Source organism: Apaloderma vittatum, unplaced genomic scaffold (genome assembly GCF_000703405.1).
Source record: "Apaloderma vittatum isolate BGI_N311 unplaced genomic scaffold, ASM70340v1 scaffold15134, whole genome shotgun sequence".
NCBI lineage: Eukaryota > Metazoa > Chordata > Aves > Trogoniformes > Trogonidae > Apaloderma > Apaloderma vittatum.
Window position 1 is genome coordinate 14,587 of NW_009711068.1, and position 22,070 is coordinate 36,656.

Consider the following 22,070-nt stretch of genomic DNA (forward strand, 5'->3'; position numbering starts at 1 on the left):
CGGGCCAGGTATTGTCCCCTGTGCTCGGCACTGGAGAGGCCACTGCTTGAGCACTGGGTTCAGTTTTGGGCCCCTTATGACAAGACACTGAGGAGCTGGAGCGTGTCCAGAGCAGGGAAACGGAGCTGGGGCAGGGTCTGGAGACCAAGTGTGGGGAGGAGCGGCCGAGGGAGCTGGGGCTTTCTTAACACATGTAAGCTGAAATTCTTATTCTGTACATTTAATATGTTTTTGTTTGGAAAATTTAAGCTTAATTCTAATACTTTTCTTGTGCATGACCTGCTGCTGTCTTTTACTGCTTTATTCATTGTTAGCCTTTGCCTCTGATATGAGACTTTTATAGGCAGTATATTAATGACTTTTGAAAACAGCTCCAATATACATTTCCAATAATACTAGTGAAGTAAAACTAAACCTACGGACTAAGTTACTGCGCTTAAACTGCATACTGTATTCAGTCAGCTTAGTTTGCATCTGCTAGGAAGGCTTATCTCAGATAAATATTCTGGAATCTGCTACCTTGCCTAAAATATTTTTTTCACTTTTGTCATCTTCTCTTCCACATTATGCTGTATAAAACAAAACTTGTATGTGTAGGCCTTTATTTTTCATTTGTTTTTGATCAAAGTTTGAATGGTTGTACTAGCTAGAATCTTCACAAGAAACTGCTAGCTCCTCATCAGACAGAATGCAAGCCAGTGCAGCTTTTGCAGCTGAATATTAAGGACCTACAACAGGTGTCCTGATACTGGAAAAAGCTCATCACCTCAATTTTCTATCACCCTTCCTTACCCCTTACAAATAAGCTAAAAGCTGGTTCTGCAGCTCCTCCTTATCTTGGATGTAACGTGAAAGGTCTCACACTCTCCCAGAACAGCTTTGTTTCTGTGTACTTTTTAAATAATGTGTTGATCTTGCTGCTTCTTCTGGTACCAGAATTTTCAAGAGATACAAGTTTCAGTCGCAGTATAAAAAGAGAGTTGCCGGCATGATCACCTGATGAAGGACAGTAGTAATATGCTCCTACATGCACAATATACTGAGTCATCTTTGCACATCTTAATTCCAGGCAGCAGAGAAGCTGTTCTTTGACTGCCATTAAACAGTTTATGATTGCTCTTTAGATTTGCTGTTTGCATATAATTAACATTACAAAAGTATGAATGCAGCCATTATTTCCAAAGGAAATAACGTGAAGATTTTAATAGTACATATGTGAGAGAGGAAATTGAAATAAATGTGAGCTGCAAACGCTAGGTGCACAAAGACTTGATTAAAAGAAAATTGTCATGATGAGCAGCTTTATTTATTAATATCACAATGACATAACTTAGGAATCTGAGAGATGAAACATTCACAGGGTAACTAGATATCTAATGCTAAGGTAGAGCTCATTCACTGAAACTTTGCCTGCGGTCAGTATTGGTTAAGATAATACTTTCTTTAAGAAGTTTTTTCAGGTTTGACCTGAGCTCCTAATGTTTTTAGTTCATTGCTGAAATGTTTTTGGGAAGTATCTTACTAATAGCGGTATACTCTAGAACTCAAAACCACAGTTAGACACAAAGTTTATGTTAATTTAAAATTTAAACCAATTTTTGTCATTTTTATCATTAATCTGTGGAAATAAAAGTTTATAAAGGTGAGATTACAGACAAGGAAACTGCAGGGCAGATAACAGCACTTCATGAAAGCAGTCAGATCCTTCTGGGTCCTCTGAAAGCTTACAGAGTTCAGTGTTTTGCTGTCATGAGTAGCAGAGAATAAGAAGGAAACCCTATGCCATTAAGAAGATCTTCAGAGCTTTGAAATCTGATGGGATCAATACCTATACTATGTGTACTATGTGTAGCATTTGCTATTTCTCTGACGTGCTATATAGGAATAGAACTAGGGAGATGAAAGAGTGAGATGGTTTATTCTTTCATAATGTTTGCTCATCTATGATATATTTCTTGATTTTACATTTTTCTTTAATTTTTTTTAGCTGTTTAGTGATACTAATTCGCTCACTGCTCCAGGCATATACTATGGGATGTACTCTGCACTTTTAGAAATATTTGTACCTTTCCAGGAGAAATTACAGACAAATTATTGAGTGTGCGAATTGTAGTTTATTTTTTTAATAACGGTAGATCTATTCAGATCTTCTAAGAAGATTCTAAGATTCTAAGAAGATCATCTGTTAATTATTGTAATTTTATTTTTTTTCATTAAGCTATTCTTTTACTTACAAAGATACTTCACTCCTAGGTTAAAAGTACTAACCTGTCCAGAGGCACATGGTGTGTGTTTGAAGGATTAGTGGAAGAGGATCTGTTTCCTGATATAATCACAGAACTTGCTGCTGGTCAAAAGTACTCTATACCTCCTGTGAAACTTCTTCATTCTCTTCTAGAATATGTCCTGTTGGTAAGTGATGAAGACTAAATTATTATAAATATTAAAGCAAGGAAGTAGTATAGTCTTTATTTGTGACATTGTATTTAATGTTTAATTTTAGTGATGTATTCACCCTTCACTTTGTGTTCATCAACATGTTCATGTTAAAAAGGGAAGAGTTCAGTATTTAAGGATTTTTAAAAAAATATTCTTTATTTACAAGCTGTATGAATGTAGTGCTCTGAATATTGTGGAAGAATTGGCCCAGAATTTTTCATATTGCTTTCAGAAATAGCACTTGTATGACTTCTTTTTTTTTTAACCTATTAGGCCACATAGCTCAGCTGAGAAGGTTTATTATAGGAAGTGCTGCATTCAGATGGAATATCACACTAGAGCGACCTCTCTTTTTTTTGTAGCCTCTAAATTTTGCATTTCGTAGTTATGCACTAAGCTGCACGTTACTTTGCTGATTTAATTTGGTCACTTGGGAATTTAAGGAGTAAAGAAAATATTTAAAGTCTTAGTGATCATGGGTATTTTGGCAGTATGGATCCTGGAGAAGAAAAGGCTCCCAAAGGAGAGACCTTAGAGCAGCCTTTCAGTGCCTGAAGGGGATACAGGAGAGATGGGGAGGGACTCGATCAGGGCATGTAGGAACAGGACAAAAGAGAGTGGTTTCAAACTAAAAGAGGATAGATTTAGGTTAGATATGAAGAAGAAACGTTGTATGATGAGAGTGGTGAGACCCTGGCAGAGGTTGCCCAGAGCAGCTGTGGCAGCCCCTCCCAGGCAGTGCCCAAGGCCAGGTTGGACAGGACTCATACTTCTATTAATATTATTTTTTCATTTTATTACAGGGAAATGCTGATGCAATATTTTATGCGAAACTTCATCAGGTTTTTTACCTTGTTCTCCAATGTGATCCTCCTTGGAAGTCCCCAGCTATGTTAAATTATTATTTGGATCTTCTTCAGTGTCCTATCTGTAAGAAGGGCACGTGGTCCTTGATAGAGATGCTTGTAAGGTAAGAAAGTTTAATGAGGTGTTGGATTCAATAGTTATGTTACTCCAAATTCAGGGGTGTGGCAGGAGGGTTGGAATTCTGTTGTACCAAAGTCACATTTTTACCAGAACAAGTTAAATGTGTGTGAATATCCAGAATTGTGACTGAGATTTGGAACTTTCACTTTTTTTCTGTGTGTTAGCTCACAGGCAGAGTGGAGTGGTTTTGGAAAGTTAAAAATGCATTTCTTTCTCCTCCTTTTTAAAAAAATTATCTATTTTTAATTTTTAAGCTTTCCACATGTTATAATAATCAGTGTATTCTTCCTATTCTGGTGTGTATATATATGTACACCCACATATATATCTGTTATAAAGTTAAAAAGCACATTCCAGTCTTACACCAAATATGAATGTTCATCTTGTATTTTGAATTGAATCATAAACTTTGCCATCTTGTTCAGGAAGTCTGTTTATATCTGATAGATTTACAAGTGTGGGTCTCAGTGTATAGGAGGTCTTTGGGTAGTTAGTCTGTACTTTAGCTTGAAAATTCATTTTTTGTCATGTTCGTCAGTAGAAATTAATTCTTCTGTTCATTTGTAAGAGAAGCTCTACCTCTTATTGCCATAAAATCTTAAGTAATAATTAAATACTTTGATGATGATTACAGAATATGAATACATATGATTTTAAGCGTGTCTGTAATCTTGAAGGGCATCACTGCACTCAGATCATTGTAATTGGATGTTTAATAGTTTTTATTAGAAATATATCATATGGAATGGAAAAGTTTTTATTTTATAGTGTTTACTGGCAGAATGTTAAGTACCCAGCAGTTGTATACCTGGTGGTTCCAGTACTCAAAATTTTAGCCATGTATTTGTGCTCCACTTCAGAATTACCTCCATCATGTTAAACAATCATTAAGGTTGATGATAAACTGCAGGCCTGTCAAAAAGTGTGTGTGAACTGTTACCTGCACTAAGCCTTGTAAGGTATTATATATCTAATATACTACAATCCTACCTTGCATTTAAACAATTTTTTGAAAGTTCTGTTAAATTCAGTAACTGTACAGTACCTCAAGTAGAGACAGAAAAAATAAATACAGTTCAGTTACTTTGTTTACACTATAATACAAAATCTTCCTGTGCAACACAAACCCCAAGTCACAAATGTATTAATTTGGGGTTTTTTTGGAAAATACAGCTTTAAAGCTGGAAAGGTAGACTTTAAGTTGATGAATGTTGCTGGGGAGCAAGGTGTTTACTTGTCAAAATTTTCAAAATTCAAAAATGATATTTTTGCTGATAGATTAGACTGTGATTTCTACCATACAAATGAATTTTTTGTTGTTTATTTTTCAGGTCTTGTCTTTGTTACCAAAGTATTTGTCATGCAGTCCCAGTTTCAGAGAGAAGAGATGAACAGAGGATAGTTCACAAAAAATTATTGAAGTTTTTCTTTGATTTAGTAAAAGCTGAAGTCGAGTTTCTAACAAAAAGGTGGGTTTATAGGACAATACTTTCTACTTTATTACTTTATCAAAATTTCCCATGCATTTCTGTATCTACAGCAGATTGTATCCTGATTTTTATATGTTCCCATTCAGATATTGTTCTACAGAGATGGCAATTTAACATTTTCTTTTATATTTCTCAATTCTTAGTTTGTTTATTGTAATTTGTATAGGTTTTTTCCTAACCTAACCTTTCCCAGCCTATTTTTTCAGTATGTTACAAGTTTCAGTAAGCATTTAATTTTTCTCATAAAGTTGTATTTTTAGCTTTGCAGTGCCTCAGTATTTGTTCTTTAAGGTAGGCAAACATCATTTTGACATGCTGATTACTTTTTTTAAAATTCAGTTATACTTTCGTCTCTAGGAAAACTTCTTTTCTTAGTTTATGAAGTATAAAAAAAAAATCTTGGGTTTGGTCTATGTTACAGTAAAATGTGGTAGGTTCACCCAGGCTGGATGCCAGGTGCCCACCAAAGCTGCTTCATCACTGCCCTCCTCAGATGGACAGAGAAGAGAAAATACAACGAAAGGCTCATGGGTGGAGATAAGGGCAGGGAGATCACTCAGCAGTTACTGTCACAGGCAAAACTGACTTGACTTGGGAAAATTAGTTTAATTTTTTATTAATCAAATCAAAGTAAAGTCACGAAAAGCAAGAAAACAAGCCTAAAAACACCTTCCCTCTATCCCTTCTTTCTTCTCAGGCTTAATTTCACTCGCAGTTTTCTCCCTCCCAGCGGTGCAGGGAGTCGGGAAATTGGGGCTGTGGTCAGTTCCTCACACACTGTCTCTGCCACTCCCTCCTCCTCAGTGGGAGGGCTTCTTGCCCTCTGCCCCTGCTCCAGCCTGGGCTCCCTCCCGCAGGAGACCGTCCTCCCTGACTTTCTCCAACGCGAGTCCTTCCCACAGGAGACAGTTCTTCCCGAACGGCTCCAGCGTGGCTCCTTTCCATGGGTGCAGTCCTTCAGGAGCAGACTGCTCCAGCGTGGATCCCCAGCGGGGTCCCAAGTCCTGCCAGCAAACCTGGAGCTGGCTGGCATTGACTCTGACACAGGAGAAGCTTCTGGCAGCTTCACAGAATCACAGAATGTTGGGGGTTGGAAGGGACCTCACAAGATCATCCAGTCCAACCCCCCTGCCAGAGCAGGATCACCCAGAGTAGATTGCATGGGGCGGTGTCCAGGTGGGTTTTGAATGTCTTCAGAGAAGGAGACTTCTCAAAGAAGCCATCTCTGTAGTCCCCCTGCTACCAAAACCTGGCCACTCAAATCAGCCACATAAAAGCAGCTTTTACTTTACGCAATATTAGCACAATATTATAATTCCTTCTGTCTGACTATAATAGTCATCGTTATTTTACTTGTTCATCAGAAATTGTATCTTACTTTTCCATACTTAAAAATCGCCAAACCTGTGTGTGCTTTGACAGAAGTTCTCTGTGGTAGCTGTAGTAATCAAAATGGCATAAAGATTTAGATGTTTTCACTTTCTTTTTTTACAGTTTGGTTGAAGGGACCAATTCGCAGCATCAGCAAGCCATGCCACAGACAGTTCTTCTGAAGACCCTTTGGCTGGAAAACGAAACCTCAGTGCTTTTTACCAAACACATAAATATTCTAGCAGATTGGGTTATACTTTCCCATAGAGAATTGAACAGAAAAAATGATGTGAGTATGAATTTTATACTTTAAAATAATGACAACTGACATTTTATATATTTTTTTTTAAAGGCGTTCCTTTGTTCATTCCTTTGTGAGGAATTATATGTAAGTATCACAGCTGCTTGTTATAGCTGCCTTTTGTTGGGAAGCATGCTGTTTTTTGCTCCACTAAAGGAAATGAATTGATCCATAAGATTCTCATATTGATCTGTAGAGAAGAAACGAGTCATGAGTAGCTTGTTGGCTACATTCAGATGTTCACATGCCCTTACCAGCAGGTATTACTGTAGTCATTAGGGACACCAGCTTAACACGTCCTGTCAAACAATAAGGTGTAACGAAAGCGGTGATTATCTTATTTTACAGTGATTGTATTCAGGAAATGTTGGAAGGAGAAAGCTGACAAAACTAATAGTTTTTTGGATTTTTTTTTTGTTTTCTACAGATAGGCATTTTTTTTTAAATTTAATAAATGCCCCAGTTTTCTTCCCAAGTCCTTTAGTTTCATTTGGTATCTTCCCCAGGTCTTTTCATAAAAATGGAATTGAAGGCAACTTAATTGCTGTTCTGTGACCTGCTGACCAGCAGGACATTGACCTGAAAGATACTGAGTGTCCTCTATACCACCTCTTTCTTTTCAGAAGCCAGAGGCCTTGTAAAACATCTTTGACTTCTAGATTCTCACATAAAATACAAACTTACTGCTGTCTCTGCGTTCTCTTTTAAATTATTGTGAAAGCACAGAATAAATAGGTGCTTTATTCACTTTTTAAATGCAATAACAGAACAACAATAGGAAATCAAATATTCCAGAGAAAAAAGCACTTTCAATATAATACCTAGTAGTTCTTCATTATGTTAAGAAAGCAGAAAGATTAAACATAATGAGAGCTTCACTCATCTTACCTAGCCAGACCTCCTACCTTTTTTGAGGGCTATCAAAGCAAGACATTCTGAAACAGTGCTTTTTATCCTTGGTCAAGATATTAAAAAGGTGCCTAAAATTAGGCTTCTCTATCTATATTTATATTTAAACAACCTACCTTTTCAAAGCTGCTGAGCACCAAGCAGGCTTGCATTCAGTTGGTGTCAGTGGCCATTCTGTTTCTTTGGAAAATGAGACTGCTTTCATATGCTTCCTGGTGTTGAATCTGCAGTCTAAGTGTAGGCACCGTTTTCTTTTTTCTGCTGTGCCTTCTTTTGACAAGTTCTAGCACCGCAAGCTGTACCTTTTTCATAAACCATTCTTTGCATAAGCAGAATAATCACTTGTGTCAGAAAATGTACTACATATAGCAAGAATAAACTTGAAAGAAAGAATAAAACATAACATAAAACATAGAAACCTACCTCTTGTTTAGATTGTTTTCTTTATATACATATATATAAGAATTGTACTTTCAGCACAAAACTTGAATGCCTATTGCTTTCCCACTTTGATCTTATGCACCGTAATGTACAATATCCCTGTAGATATGAATTCTAGCCTTAAAAAGCAGCTTGTTGCCTCCTAATATCTGCAGTGTTTTATATTCTTTCTTACAGTCGTATCCTTTAACTTCGTATCTATATGTTGCATTGTCTTTCCCCTTGTGTTTTTTGGCAAAAATAAACACAAAACCAAAATACCATATTTTTACATTCAAAACCTGTCATCTTCCCTTTCTGCACTTTCAATTTTGTTACCCTAAAACTTGATACACTGATTTTTCCTTATATTCAGAGACTCCATTTAAAATTTAATGAAAAATGGCATTTAAAAAGCCAAAGGAGTAGATCCTCCCCAGCTATCCAGGCAGAACTGCATTTTCTTCTCTCTTTTTTTTTTTAATTATTTTAGAGATGCATAAATAAAACCACAGTATTTCCAGGTCATGAAATGTAGTATATTGTGTGCAAAGTTTTCCTTCCTCTCTTCAGTTCAAGGGTGTGGGTCAGTGTTACCAGTTCTGGTTTTTAAAAGCTCTTTGCTTAAGAGGCAGCATATGGGCAAGAAGCATGTAAGACCACTCAGAAACCTAGATGAAAGGAATGACTTTGGCAATTCTTACAGTCTGCATGGACACAGAAATTAAATGTTTTATAGCACAGTTTAAAAAAAAAAGAAAAAAAAAAAGGTGGCCGTGTTTCCCAGCTTACACAAGCATGTTAGCTTGTGGGAAGAAACAAACATGCCCATTGCCATATAACAAACTTCAGTGTAATACTCCAGTGAAAATACCTTTAAATAAAAACAGACTAATAAATTATTTTTGAGGGCAAAGCTATTGCAATCTTTTCTAAGAGGAAAAAGTGGGCAATTACATTTGGATTTTTTAGCCTATAGAATCAAATTACCTTTTTTTGTGATTCAGACACTGCATAAATCACCAGTGGAGTGGAGGGAGAATGTCTGTTTACTCTCTTCTGATGATGGTTTGTTGGAAAATTATGTTTTTAAATGTGTGTGAGACAATCAGTGCTGAAATCTGCGTTACTGGTTTCCTTGGCTTATGTACTCTGAAGGTATATCACTTTTAAGGCCTATTTTAACCTATGTCAGAAAAAAGTAAAAGACCAAATGAAGAACTACAAAGAATTAAGTTACATATATGAGTGTATTTCTTTCTTGTGTTAGATAGAAGTTACTTGTCATAAAAGTACCAAGATAAAATTACTGACAGGAAATTATATGCCCTCTCTCAGTGTGTGATTCTGCTGAGACAGGTTGGTGGAATGAAACACACATTGTCCTTGTAGTTAAAAATGCAGTACCAAAGAATATAGAAGTCTTTTTTCTGTCACTTGAGATCATTAAATCAGTATTGAATATGATTTTTATATAATTAGCATTATTTATTTGTTTGTTTTAATAGGTTTGAGGCAGAAACTCCTGGTCAAGGTTCCTTGAATCAAAGCTTTTAGTGCAGTTTTAGAATTTACAAAGAAATGTGTATTTATAACAGTTTGAGTAGCATTGAGCTATGGCATGGCTTTCCACAGTGTCACAAATGGTATCGGAAATGCTTTTCATGCCTGATCTACTCGTACTTTTACCTAGCCTGACAAAGGAGTGAAAAAAACATTAACTCCGTTTTTTTGCATCGTCTTGTGTATTTCCAATTCGTTTTCTTCATTTTTTCAGGTAGCGTTACCTTCTATAAAATTGTTTGGTGTTAATTTGTAGAACTAAATGTCTCTCTGCTCCATTTGTTCACTTTCAGTGGCTTTCCTGGAAGTATGTTTTAGGTACTTCTGGAGTACTGCATAACCCTAAAAAAATTTACATTACGTGAAAAAGAACTCTAAAGAACAACTCTAAAATAACTAATTCAAAGCAAGAAAGAAGTTAAAATGTATTTTCCTGTGACTTGAAAGCTTTCCTGTAAGAACCTTTATGTGCAGTAAAGCACACTGTGAAACTTTTGTCTCTGCAGCGCTGTGCTTGACTTGGCAAAGCATTAAATGGAACAGCAATGCAGGAATTGCGTTTGCTAAGCTGGCAGACATCAGTTGTGCTGATGTGACCTTTGTATGCTAACACAGTCAACAGCCTCTTGCCACTTCAATGCTTTACTTGGTGAGATAGCTTTGATTCTCAACAGTGAGAGCGAGGAAGAGGGTTTTGAAAAGTGGTTTAACTGGATGTTACTTAATTTGCTGTGCATGGTGTCATGGGTTGACCCCAGCTGGCAAATAAGTCCCCACCCAACCGCTTGCTCACCCACCCTGCGGCGGGACGAGGGAACCAATCAGAAGAGCAAAAAGTAGAAAACTCCTGGGTCAGGATGAAGGCAGTTTAATACGTGAAGGAAAGATGTGCATGCAAGCAAAGCAAAACAAGGGCTTTATTCAGTTCCTCGCACGGGCAGGCAGGTCTCCAGCCGCTGCCTGGAAAGCTGTGCTCTGTCATGCGTAGCAGTGACTTGGCACGGCCAACGCCATGAGCCCAAACGTTCCTCTTCCTTTCCCCAGCTTTTATTGCTGAGTGTGGTGTTCAAATGCTGTGGGACACCCCTTTGGTCATTCTGGGTCAGGTGTCCTGTCTGTGTCCCTTCCCAGCTTCTTGCATACCCCCAATCCGCGTGCCAGGATGGGCAGAGTGGGAAAAAGAAGAGTCCTGGGAGCTGTCATACACGATAGCAGTTCCTGTGTTCAATGAAAATGCTTGCTGCTTTTTCCCTCTTAGTGCGGATTGTGTTTCCATTACTATGCTTCTATCACTTTGTGGTTGAAAATGAAAATACTTATAAGATGTTGGTATGCAAGTATTTTTAGAACAGATGATGCTTTCAGTAGATCAGAGCATTTCCCCTCTCATTTGTAGCATTGAGCCATTTATTTCAAAATATTAATGAGAAACTCTTGGGTTGTACTACCATTGTTTTACCAGAATATCAACCAAGTCTACACAAATTGTCAGTATCTGCTTTGATTTTTGTCAGTGTGCAAACTGTAGTTGCAATTAGTTTATCAGCCATGTTTAATGTGCAGCTATATTTTTGACTGAAAGGTTATTAATACTTGTGGTATCACTGCTTACTTCAATCTGCTGTCCTGAGGTCAGCTTTCTCTCCCCAGCCCTTTCCTTGAAAATATTTCCTAAGTGAAGTAACATGAGCTTCTGATTTAGAAAGAAGAATCACAGAACATCAGGGGCTGGAAGGGACCTCAAAAGATCATCTAGTCCAGCCCCCTGCCAGAGCAGGATCACCTACAGTAGATCGCACAGGAACGTGTCCAGGCGGGTTTTGAATGTCTCCAGAAAAGGAGAGTCCACAACCTCCCTGGGCAGCTTGTTCCAGTGCTCTGTCACCCTCACAGGGAAAAATTAAAAAAATAATTGTGCTTTACATCTGTATCTACCTCAGAGTACATCTCTATATCCTTGATCCTGTCACTTACCTCTGTTCAAATTATGCTTATTTGCTGCATTTGTGTAATTTATTTCCTGCAAAGAATTGATGGAATCAAATTATTCAGCCAATATTTTGCTTTAGGGTCCAGTGATAAAAAAGGTATGCATACTTAAGGGAAACTTAAATGCATTTCAGATGTTTTAAATTAGTTCTTCACTTTCAATTCCTGAATCCTCAGAACGTAGGGAGTAATGTAACTTTTAAAATGTTTAGATTTCAGTTGAAAAAAAAAATATTTTAATGTTGTTGACATGCCATATGAAAGTTGTCAATTTTTTTTAATGAGATTACACACTTCATCTACAATAAAGTACTCTGATACAGTAAAGCAAGGGGCAAACCAATCAAGAGTCAGAGGAATTAGGACAGAGTCAGAGGAATTAGGACTGGAAGCCATCTCGGAGATCACATGCCTGACAGAATTTGTCCTGGCCAGTTCTTAAAACTTCTCAGTGATGGAGATTATACTGCCTCCACACACAACGTTTATTTGCAGTTGTGTTTATTCCTTTTCTTTTGGTTGACAAATAAGTCTCTTAACTGTTGGAACAATATTTTTATAGGATTTCAACAAACTACTTTGTAATCTTTATTATAAGTCTCATTTGTGTCACAGTCTCTGTTGCTCTTATATGTCTGTTTGATTTATTGATGAAGCTAGAAAATGTTTAAGTCTTTGGTGCTCTCCAGCTTCTAAGGGAATCCTGGTAAATTATTTTAAATCAACTTTGAATATGTTTGGTCTCAGAGAAGTATCGGACAAACATTGGCTGTACTGTGAGACCACAACAAGAGGCAGCAAAGTTTTGGTTCCTTTAAGTAATACTCTAACATCCAAAGCTAGCAAATAAGTGAGTACATATTCAGTTGAGTTTCCCGCTTATCAAAAATTGTCAGTTTTGAGGTACTCATTCTCTTCCACTTGTAGGCAATATATAGTCTGGTTCTGTAGTCTAGCAGTAGTGATTCTGTGGTGGAGCCTTAGAGAGATGCCGTTAAGCAAATTAACTTCACGTGTTCCCACTATGGTGCGTCTATTCTTCAAGTTTGCCCTTTCAAAACTGATATACAAATACTGAATTCTCTGTGGTTGTACATGTGCAATAACTCATTTCAGAGTCATTGCATAAAATACTTCTTCTACATGGCACAGAAGGAGTTGAGTAGGCAAATCTGACTCGAGTTTGCACAGACTAGCTCAGAAGCTGGAAGCACTGCTTTACCCAGCCAGCACTGATGAAGTGCTCACATGGGTGAGCAAATAGCACGTGAAAGTACTGTTTATTGTCTTGATGCCTCCTGAAGAGAATATGTTTTGGGGTTTTTTATCTACACCTGACCATTTTGTGTGAGTTGAGGGGAGAAAAAAGTAAGGCTAATACCCTTAAGTATGCTGTTTCTAAATTTGCAGCTTCTAGTATCATTTGAATTTTTGGTAATAAAAGAAAGTTTCACAGTCCCACAAACTGGGTGCCAAACTCTGTGCAGGAAAGTAACACTGTGCATCCTTGTTGCTTTTTGGCACACACACATCATGGTTGGTCACAAAAGGAGCTTTAACGTCATGATGAAATCTTTAGGAAGAGAGAATCCTAATAGCACAGGGAGAATAAGATCCCTGTAATTGTCAAATTAAACACAAGATTAGCTAGCATAAATGCAGTACTTGAAATATTACAGTCAAACAAAACCTAATTTAAAAAGAAATCACACTTTGTACTTGTAAGCTTCCATCCCATTTTGCATGTTGCTTTAGACAGAATGTTTTCAAATAACTTGTATTTGTCCAGTGCCAAATCTTAATTGATGTGGCATCAAAGGCATATTAATTTTGTTGATCTGGATGCAACAGTTAGCTTTTGAGCAGAAAAAGAAAGAACAGTGAGGAAATGATGTGGCAGGAGAGAGGGCTTTTTTCTAAAAGTTACTGTTACTACTGCTACATTAGCAGTGTGAATTTGTTATATTGTACATGTCTGTAGATACTATTTTCTTTTTTTTTTTTTTAGACTTTCAGGTCTGAAATAGCTGATTTGTTAAATGCAATTCTTGGAACTGTAGTGGAATATTGGATCATCTCAAGTTTGCTTATGGACAGAAACATGTTTCATCAAATAGCTGATGACTTGGCATGGCACCTTGCCATTTCATGCGATGGTGAGCATTTGAAAGGCCTCTCAGTGTCTTTTAATCAGATGCACTAAAGTTCTATCTGAAATCCTTGGATTTATTTTCAAGTTATATTTTACCTTCTCTTGCATCTGTGCAGTCTTACGATGTTATGTGTAAGTATTCAGGAAACTGTTTTATTGGCTATATGGGGCTGGCTGGCTGTCCCAAGCAATGACCAAGTAGAACAGGCTTTCTTATTAAAATCCCTCTAAATAAATCTCAATGCTTTAAATGCAAAAGCAAGGCTGTGTGGCATGAAGAAGTAAGAAAATCTTTGGAGCTCTTAGGAAGAGCTTTAAGCATATCTTAATAAACCATAAATTCAGAGAGGCAATTGGAGACACCTTAGCTCAGGCCGATTTTCACTTCACAAACTTGATCTTGTTTGCTAAAGACACTTCAGCTATAAGTTAAAAAGCTATGCTAAGCTCTCTGACCCATACAGACTTCAAATGAAACATTTCAGGGTCTCATTCCAAATTGCTAGACTCCATGGACTTTATTTGGGGGATGGGGGAAGATTCCAGCTAGTTCCATGAATAACTGTTGTTCCTCTTCATTAAGTGTGCTAGATAAAGAGAAATGTCATGGCTCAAATGAACCATTATCATTTACAATGGAATGCTGCTTGAGGTGTGTCCTTTTAGCAACTGAGGAAGGAGGAATTCAAAAGACTGAAAAAATAATCTCAAGACAACTGCTGAGTGTTTTTCGTTTTATTTTCAAACTTTATTCCCACTAAATCTTCTCCCCTTTTCCCCCAGTTAGGAAATAATGGGAAAACAGTAACTCAACTGTTTTGCCTGTATGAGTATCCTGGTTTCAGTCAAGATTTTCTCTAGAAATACGTGTATGTAGGCTTCAGTTAAAGTGTGTCTGCCTTTTCCTACCTGGACACTTGAGAAGAACTGTCATGAAAAAAATGGACTAAAATCTTGATCTCTAGACAAATCGTTCCACTCCAGTCTTAGAGAAAGCGAAGTATCTAAACTGTTGTAGCCTGCTTTAGATCTTAGCAGGCCAAATTAGTTGGAACTTTGGAGTGTTTAAATCAATGAAGCTTTTAGCATCTCTTACTTTCACCATCTCCCTGGCGGATTTTCTAGCTTTAATGTTATAGGGAGAACTATACTTTCCATATAGTATGGAAGATTGTACTCTCTTTGCTCTTCTTTATTGAGAGCATTCACAAGAACAACATCAGCAGGCAGATTATAGAGTAAAAGATTCTTAAACCTGTTGGTAGTCACTGTCACTTCAGTTCACAGGACTTGAAGCCCAAAAAACTGTTGCAGTGTTCTCTTGAATTCTGTCACTCAGAGTAGAAAAAGTCTGTACTCTTAAAACTTGTTTTTCTGTTTTGATTAAGTCTACAGATCAGTTAATGTATGACTGCTTCTTAGCAGAACAGTCGCTTTTAATGTAGAGTTTATAGCTCACCCTGCATCACTTCCAGATTTATTTCCTCATGTGTTACACATTTTATCTGTTGTGTTTGTATTGTATCACTTAAAAATTTTAAAAGTGATCACTTCCATAACTTCGTTTTCAAAATCAAGGTGTGATTTTATAAGATCGTATTAGAGTGCTTTTTAGAGAAGTTAAAAAGTGATGCTTTGCCTTTTAAAATCTATTGACCATTGTCTTAGAAGCTAGTCTTATTAACAGATGATGGATAAAATAATTTTTACTATGAGTATTTTCATTAAGGATAGCTTCTCAATCTGCAACAGCAGGGGAAAAAAAGTCCAGAAGATCTATCTTCTACATAACACTAGAAGTACAGGTTTGTATGTTTGTTTGTATATCATTTTAAGTCTCTCTTTTTTTTTTTTTTCCCTCTTTGCTTTTATCCAGATTTTTCAGTATGTGAATTAAAAATGTTCATTTGTTCCATACCATCCGCCTGGCTTCAAATGTTTGTTGCGGAGGCAGTTTTTAAAAAAATGTGTTCACAGAGGAGTATAAATCTTTCTACAGAACCTCTTTCTCTTCAGAAAATAGTAAGAAACTCTTCTATTCCTTAGTAACATATAACACAGATGTTTTGCAAGTAAGTGGATTCATGAAAGTCTTGGAAAATATTTTTCTTTTGTGGTTGAAGGTCATGCTCATTGCATACATTATCTTCCACCTATAGATGTACTCTGCTGCACTTGAATTTCTGGTTGCCTGAGACTGAGTTTCAAAACAATGGTAAGAGTTTTCTTGCCAGAGAATTTGAAACACGTGATTAATCGGTTTACATGCAGTTAATATCAAGAGTCACAATGAAATCTTTTTAAAGTAATCTGATATGAATACTTTATTGCAACGTTACATTTGTAATTAATGAAAATACCAAATATAGTGTGATTTTCCTGGATTGTCTTTTCCTTCAGGGTTTTTGGTGACAGTCTATTATTCTGGGTCCAGGCATTTGTCATATGCAAGATTTTGTGATTTTGAACCACAGTGTATCCCTGTGAATTTCTCTTCTTAAAAGCTTTCTCCTACTTCAGAACCATTTCCTGCCTTCAAATCACAATTTGTGGTACTTGTGAGGAAATATATGATGAAAGCTGTGAAAAAAATTTTCAAAACCATGACTGCTGGCAGGATGCAGGCAAATCAGGAAGATCACACCATAATGACATGCCATAACTTAGAGCCTCATTTCAGTAATCTTAATGTTAATGACTAAGCAGAATATGGAATCCGTAACTATTTCTACATTTCCTAAAATTCTACAGGTAGATTCAAAGAAAAAAAAATTACACATTTATACATTTTCCATACATAAGTTTTTACTCAATTTTACAGGAATTCATTGTGAACAGAGATCATTGTATATTAATATGTTGTGCTTATACAGAGCTCAAACAAAAGAATGACAGAATTTTAAAAATAAACCCACTATATATCTAATATTTAATGTATGTTGCCAACACATATGCAGCAGCAATTGCTATTTTTAGTATTGCCATGACTACTGATCACTCCCTGCAACTACTTAAATGTAAATTTTTGTAGTGCTTGAAGCAAGTTCTTATGCTTTTTGTGCTTTCCTTAATATTACTGTGCCTCCTTTTTTGTTCTGTACAATAAATATTAACTATTACCCAATTTTGCGCACTCTTCTCATACAGCATCATATCAGCTAGACTTTTCTATGGGTTCAGATAGTTACCTGCTACTCTCTGGTGCTAAATGTACAGAGAAAGTTCAGGTAAGGCATCCCTCACCATTGCAATTTCTCTGCAGATTCTAGAGGGATCTGCTGGGTATGCAAAACCTCCTTTAATATCTTTCTTCAGAGAGAATCGTTGTGTGAGCACTGAACCAGTCCCCACAATGGACTTTTTTCCTAAGCTTCTGCCAAACTGCAAAAACTTACATGACTCTTTGAAATGAGTGGTGTAGATGGTTTGGAAGATCTATATTACTGGAAGGAAGCCGAAATATCTACAATGTCCAAAGCTGTACTAATAATGGGGATATTGGATAGCTAGCTAGGTAGCTAACCTACTACCTTCACAGTGCTCAAAAGCCTAATCCAACACCTCCTCTTAGAAGAGATGAAAGAGAAGAGTGAGTATTTCTCTACCAAATTGTTCCCTGGGTTGGAAGCAGAACCCATGTAAATACTTGCATTAAGAACTTGAGAATCAATTAGCTTTACTTCAATCTCATGTGCAGCTACAAGTGATCAAAAGTTTCCCAGCTTCCAAAAACTGAGAGGTCTAGAATTTCCCACCTTCTTGCTCAGACAGAACCTGCCTACCTCTGAGGCCAGCATAAAAACTGAATTACAAGAACATAATAGAAGATTGCAGAAGACAACTTCAAATAATCTACGTATGCAAGCATTTAGGGACCATGCTTTTTAAAACTTAGATACAGCAGGCTGTGGCTAGTGGATGACTACTTTGCATGGAATACCACAAAAGAAAACGCGTTTTAATTAACTGTGTACAGAGTCATTCAAAACGTTACTTTTGCAACAGATCTGTTCCTATTTGCCTGCTTTGCGAGAGGTGGGGATGCTGGAGACAATAGACAAAGCAAGGAAAAGGAAAAAGGGGCAGTGGCCGTGCCCTGAGTCTCAAAGGGCATTACAGATGCTAAGTGGCGATAAGCAGAACCAAGTCAAAGTGCTGCCTGATCTACCGTAAGTAATACCTATAACATCACTGGTTTTATTCTGCTTTGGGGGACAGCTTCTGACCCGACACATTTCTTGAACTTTGTATGACCTGTTTTGTTGTCCACAAATTACTGCAACTGACAGAAAGCTCCACTGTAAACCTGTAACACCTCTGGGCTGGGGTTCCCCTTTCTCCCTGTCCTCCATCTCAGTGTATGTGCAGGCTGATGTTGTTTTATTTTCCCAATATTAAATTGAAAGAGTACAGAGAGAAGCTGAGCCATTCATAGAATTACTTTTAAAGATAGTTTAATTGTGGGTAATTTAATTTCATTACTGTTTTAAATACAGTTGTAATTAAATGACATAGAAATTATGCAATTAAGACATTTTAAAAATAATCAAAGTGGGTAGATTGAGTATGCCGTATATACACATTAAGTACATATACATAATCTTAAAATATTAAACAGTGATTTTTAGATGTGTTCCGTTTGATTTCTTTTCAGTGACTTAAACTTTACTAAGTGCCCTCCATTGACAGAAAGACTTAAAGCAAAAACAGAAGTTGAAGTTGCGTACAGCAAAGTTAATTGCTACTTTTTGCCTGGAAAGTTAAACTTTTATAAGAGAAATTTGAAAGGTATTCTTTATATCTTTTTTTTATGTTAAGAACTTTATATGGTTAGAATCAAGAATTTCAGGTTTGAAAATCTTGTCCTGATGAATACTGAGCTAAAGTGATGCCTGGTGCCTAAGAATTATTTTCTTACAGTTCGTGTTTCTTTTGTTCTGATGTATTTAAAAGGAGGAATCGTATATATGGTGGAATAAAGCTGCCTTCTTCATTCCCCTCCCCCTGCCCCCCCAGATATTAAATACAGTGTACAGCTTGTGTGAGCTCATTCCAGTCCTGCCTGCCTTACTTTGCTAATCCACCTCAACCTGTGCTTGGTAGGATCAACGTCTTCTGATTTGAAAGTATAATTCAGTCTTCATCTCTTTCAGTCCTAGACATTTTGTGAACAAAGACTGAGGAGTATGCTATGTTACATAGCTGTGTTAAGCATATGGACTGTTTTCTTCCAGGCATTCAGCCCAGACTATGAAAGGCATTTGGCTTTTGTCTTAGCTATACTGGAACCCAAGTACCTAAGGAATTAAATAGCACTGCAGTAATTCATTCCGTTCCTACTTAGTACACAAATTTAATAAATTGTACTTTACGTGAGCCTTGACCTGAATGGCATTACTTGCTGGAGCTACATCTGTCATCTTCACCATCAGAAATTTACCTATATCACTTAAAGCACAACTATATTAATATGATACCCAAGAGGCGGCTTAGGAAAAACTGGCAAAAGCAAGCAGGGATTGTTCAAAAAATTAAAACCAGAGTCATATCACAAACATTGAAGGACAAAAAAAACCCTCACCTTCTTTTGGGATTTAAGAGAGCTTCAGTAAGAGAGCCAGACCATGCATTTTTAAAATTGGTTCCCTTTCTCTTTATTGCTTTTGTAAGTAAAATTGATGTGAATTATTACATGCTGACTTCTACAAAGAAAAGTGAGCTGAAGGACTAGGACAAAAAAAAAAACAACAACAAACCAACAATCCTGCTTTCCTTTCATTCTTCCCCTGCCAAAATTGTAACTAGTATCTTCTGTTGAAAGAGTGAGTTTGGAGCTGACAGATTTACACAGTGAAGGTATTAATATAACAAAATATATCATGTAAATCTTACTGCGAAGGCTGAGAGGTTTAGCCTGAGATATTTTTCATTTCTAAGATGTTTGTTGCATCATCTTTCACCTGGCATCAAGATTTTCCTCTGGCCCATGTTCAAACCTAATCATTTGGTGAAAGCAAAACAACATTTAGAATGGGTCTGAAGTTTTGGTCATGCAGGAACTAATGGTGTCTGTACATGTAGGCAGCAGTTCTCAGCTGCTTGTTGTTCCGTTTTAACACTGATTTCAGCTTTACACGATACTAAGGCTTGGGATTTTTTTTCTCCAAAGGATTTTTTTTTAATTTTTTTTTTTATTATTATTAGGACCCCTTCATTTATTTCTCTCTTTTTCCCCCCCTCCTTTGCTACTGTAGCCAAGTCAGGCAGCCTATTGAGAAACAGCAAACCATCTGTTAACGGATTTGAAGTTCTGAATTATACTTGAGTGTGTAGAGGCACTCGTGCCTAGCCAGAAACATTCATTTGAATTAAGCTATAAATGCTGTGTAAAAAGAACCATACATTTCAACGTAGGTTCATGAATAAATTTAAGGGAGGGCAACTGCACTCTAAAGTTTTATTGCTTCAAAACCCAGTATTTTTGGTGTTCTGTGATCACTTCGTGCTTTTATAGTGTGATTGAAGCTTTAAACCTTGAACTGGGGGGAGATAATTCCTGTGTTAAACCGTTTGCAATACAATTTCATTGCTGGATCTCTGGTGGAACAGAAGCTCTGTAGGTTTTTTTTGAATTTTCTTAAAAGATGGTTAAACAGGATAAAGGAAAATCTTACTCATTATTGAATTTTCTGGCATATAGCCAGGTCTCCTAGTTCCAAGCACTTTGATTATTTTCTTTAGTTGCTATCTTGCCTAGTCTAGTGTAATCTATTAATTTTTTATGGTAGGAGAGACAGCCCTGCATAAAGCTTGCATAAGTAACAAAGTGGAGAGATTGATTCAGCTTCTCTCTTTCCCTGGAATAGACATTAATGTTAAAGGTAAGTTATTCATTTTCTCTATAGAACTAAGAAATAAGCCAGTTAAAGAACTGTATTAGTATCTCTTTGGTAATAAAGTTTATATTTATACTATTAAAACTGCCTTTATTGTTTTAAACAACACAAAATGGGGACTTTACAGCAAACGCTGAGGAAAGGGTAATTTATATCTAAAGTGTGTTTTAACATGACATTTTCTATTGGTTTTTAAAAATGCTGTTTGTTTATTTTTTGGATGTTTTTAATAGAATTTCTTGTTTGAAATCACAGGCTGCCACCATAGCCTTGATGAATACTAAAAAGTAAAAGCATTTTGCTGTCTAATGAATTACATTATTAACATTTTAGTACTACTTCTGCTGTTTTAAAACTTCCCTTGATTTATAATTCAGACTATGCTGGCTGGACGCCGTTGCATGAAGCCTGTAGCCATGGCAGCACAGTGTGTGTCCGTGAAATTTTGCAGCGTTGTCCAGAGGTAGACCTGCTCAGTGAAATGGATGGGGTGACTCCTTTGCATGATGCACTGTCAAATGGACATGTAGAAATTGGCAAGATGCTACTTCAGCGTGGGGGTGAGTGCATTTATGCTAAAATGGGTTTAGGGAAATTACCCACTGTTCTGAGCCCATATGAAGTTCGTGGTGTTTCTCTTAATAGTAGCTTAAAATACAATGTTATTATGAAATATTTATTTTAAAACATTTTTAAGCCAAGCTGTTTTGGTCATAATAAAAATAATACTGTTTTCACACTTATCTTGATCAGCTGAATATGAAATTAACCAAGATTTTCACATTTTTTTCCAATATGGTAATGTTTTTATTCTGCATTTTGCACCATATGCATTGTAACTATATTCTCCAAACTCATTAATGAAGATGAAGATCACCTTGTCACCAAGCAAAGCTAAGGATTTTCTTTTGTTTTGATCTATTTTTACCGTGATGCAAAAATAGATCAGTAAATCTCTATATAATCATGTATTTCGACATAAATTTGTTCAGCGTTTATGAAAATTAGTGTGATGGTCTTTGAAGAACACAATTAGCTTGGTAATTAGTTTAAGAAAGGAATCTATATTGTAATTGTGATAACTGGTGTTTAGGGATAATAGTGGGAGGGATGCCTTAGTTTCTAAAAAAAGATACATTTCCCCTTAGGCAAACACATGATAAATGTTTTGAACAATATTTTTTGTTCAGTGACAGAGGAGTTGTATCTTGTATAGAAATATACTCTAGCAATACAATTAACCTACCATGTTTTTTTTAAAACAACAACTGCAAAAAATTGTATTTTAATTCACTTCCTAAAATGAGGATTTGTGATACCCTTCCCACTGATCTACTGCATTAGGTTAATCTCTGCGCATTATATGCCAAGTCCAGATTTTTTCAACAAAAGTCATGCTGTGTGTAGCCACGAGGCAGAAGAATGCTACGTTTAGATCCCCTATTACTTAATTAAGGTAGAGAAACAAAATTTTATTTCATCCTTGGCATAAGACTCTCTGTATTTACAGTCTTCTCCTGCCCCCTAAAGGCTATTTCTGTGCCTGTTGTGCA

General features: G+C 36.6%; 1 protein-coding gene across 1 annotated transcript in view; it reads left to right on the forward strand.

The window, feature by feature from the left end:
* Positions 1 to 22,070, forward strand: part of ANKRD32 (ankyrin repeat domain 32) — a gene marked incomplete at its 5' end in the record, with an annotated part of 38,409 nt that overhangs the window by 14,363 nt on the left and 1,976 nt on the right. The window contains 10 exons of the mRNA XM_009867532.1: positions 2,254 to 2,412; positions 3,243 to 3,409; positions 4,758 to 4,895; positions 6,411 to 6,576; positions 13,478 to 13,625; positions 15,498 to 15,643; positions 17,627 to 17,790; positions 18,276 to 18,409; positions 20,410 to 20,502; positions 20,895 to 21,077. Of these exons, the coding sequence (XP_009865834.1) occupies positions 2,254 to 2,412; positions 3,243 to 3,409; positions 4,758 to 4,895; positions 6,411 to 6,576; positions 13,478 to 13,625; positions 15,498 to 15,643; positions 17,627 to 17,790; positions 18,276 to 18,409; positions 20,410 to 20,502; positions 20,895 to 21,077 (1,498 nt within the window). The remainder of the gene's footprint in view (positions 1 to 2,253; positions 2,413 to 3,242; positions 3,410 to 4,757; positions 4,896 to 6,410; positions 6,577 to 13,477; positions 13,626 to 15,497; positions 15,644 to 17,626; positions 17,791 to 18,275; positions 18,410 to 20,409; positions 20,503 to 20,894; positions 21,078 to 22,070) is intronic.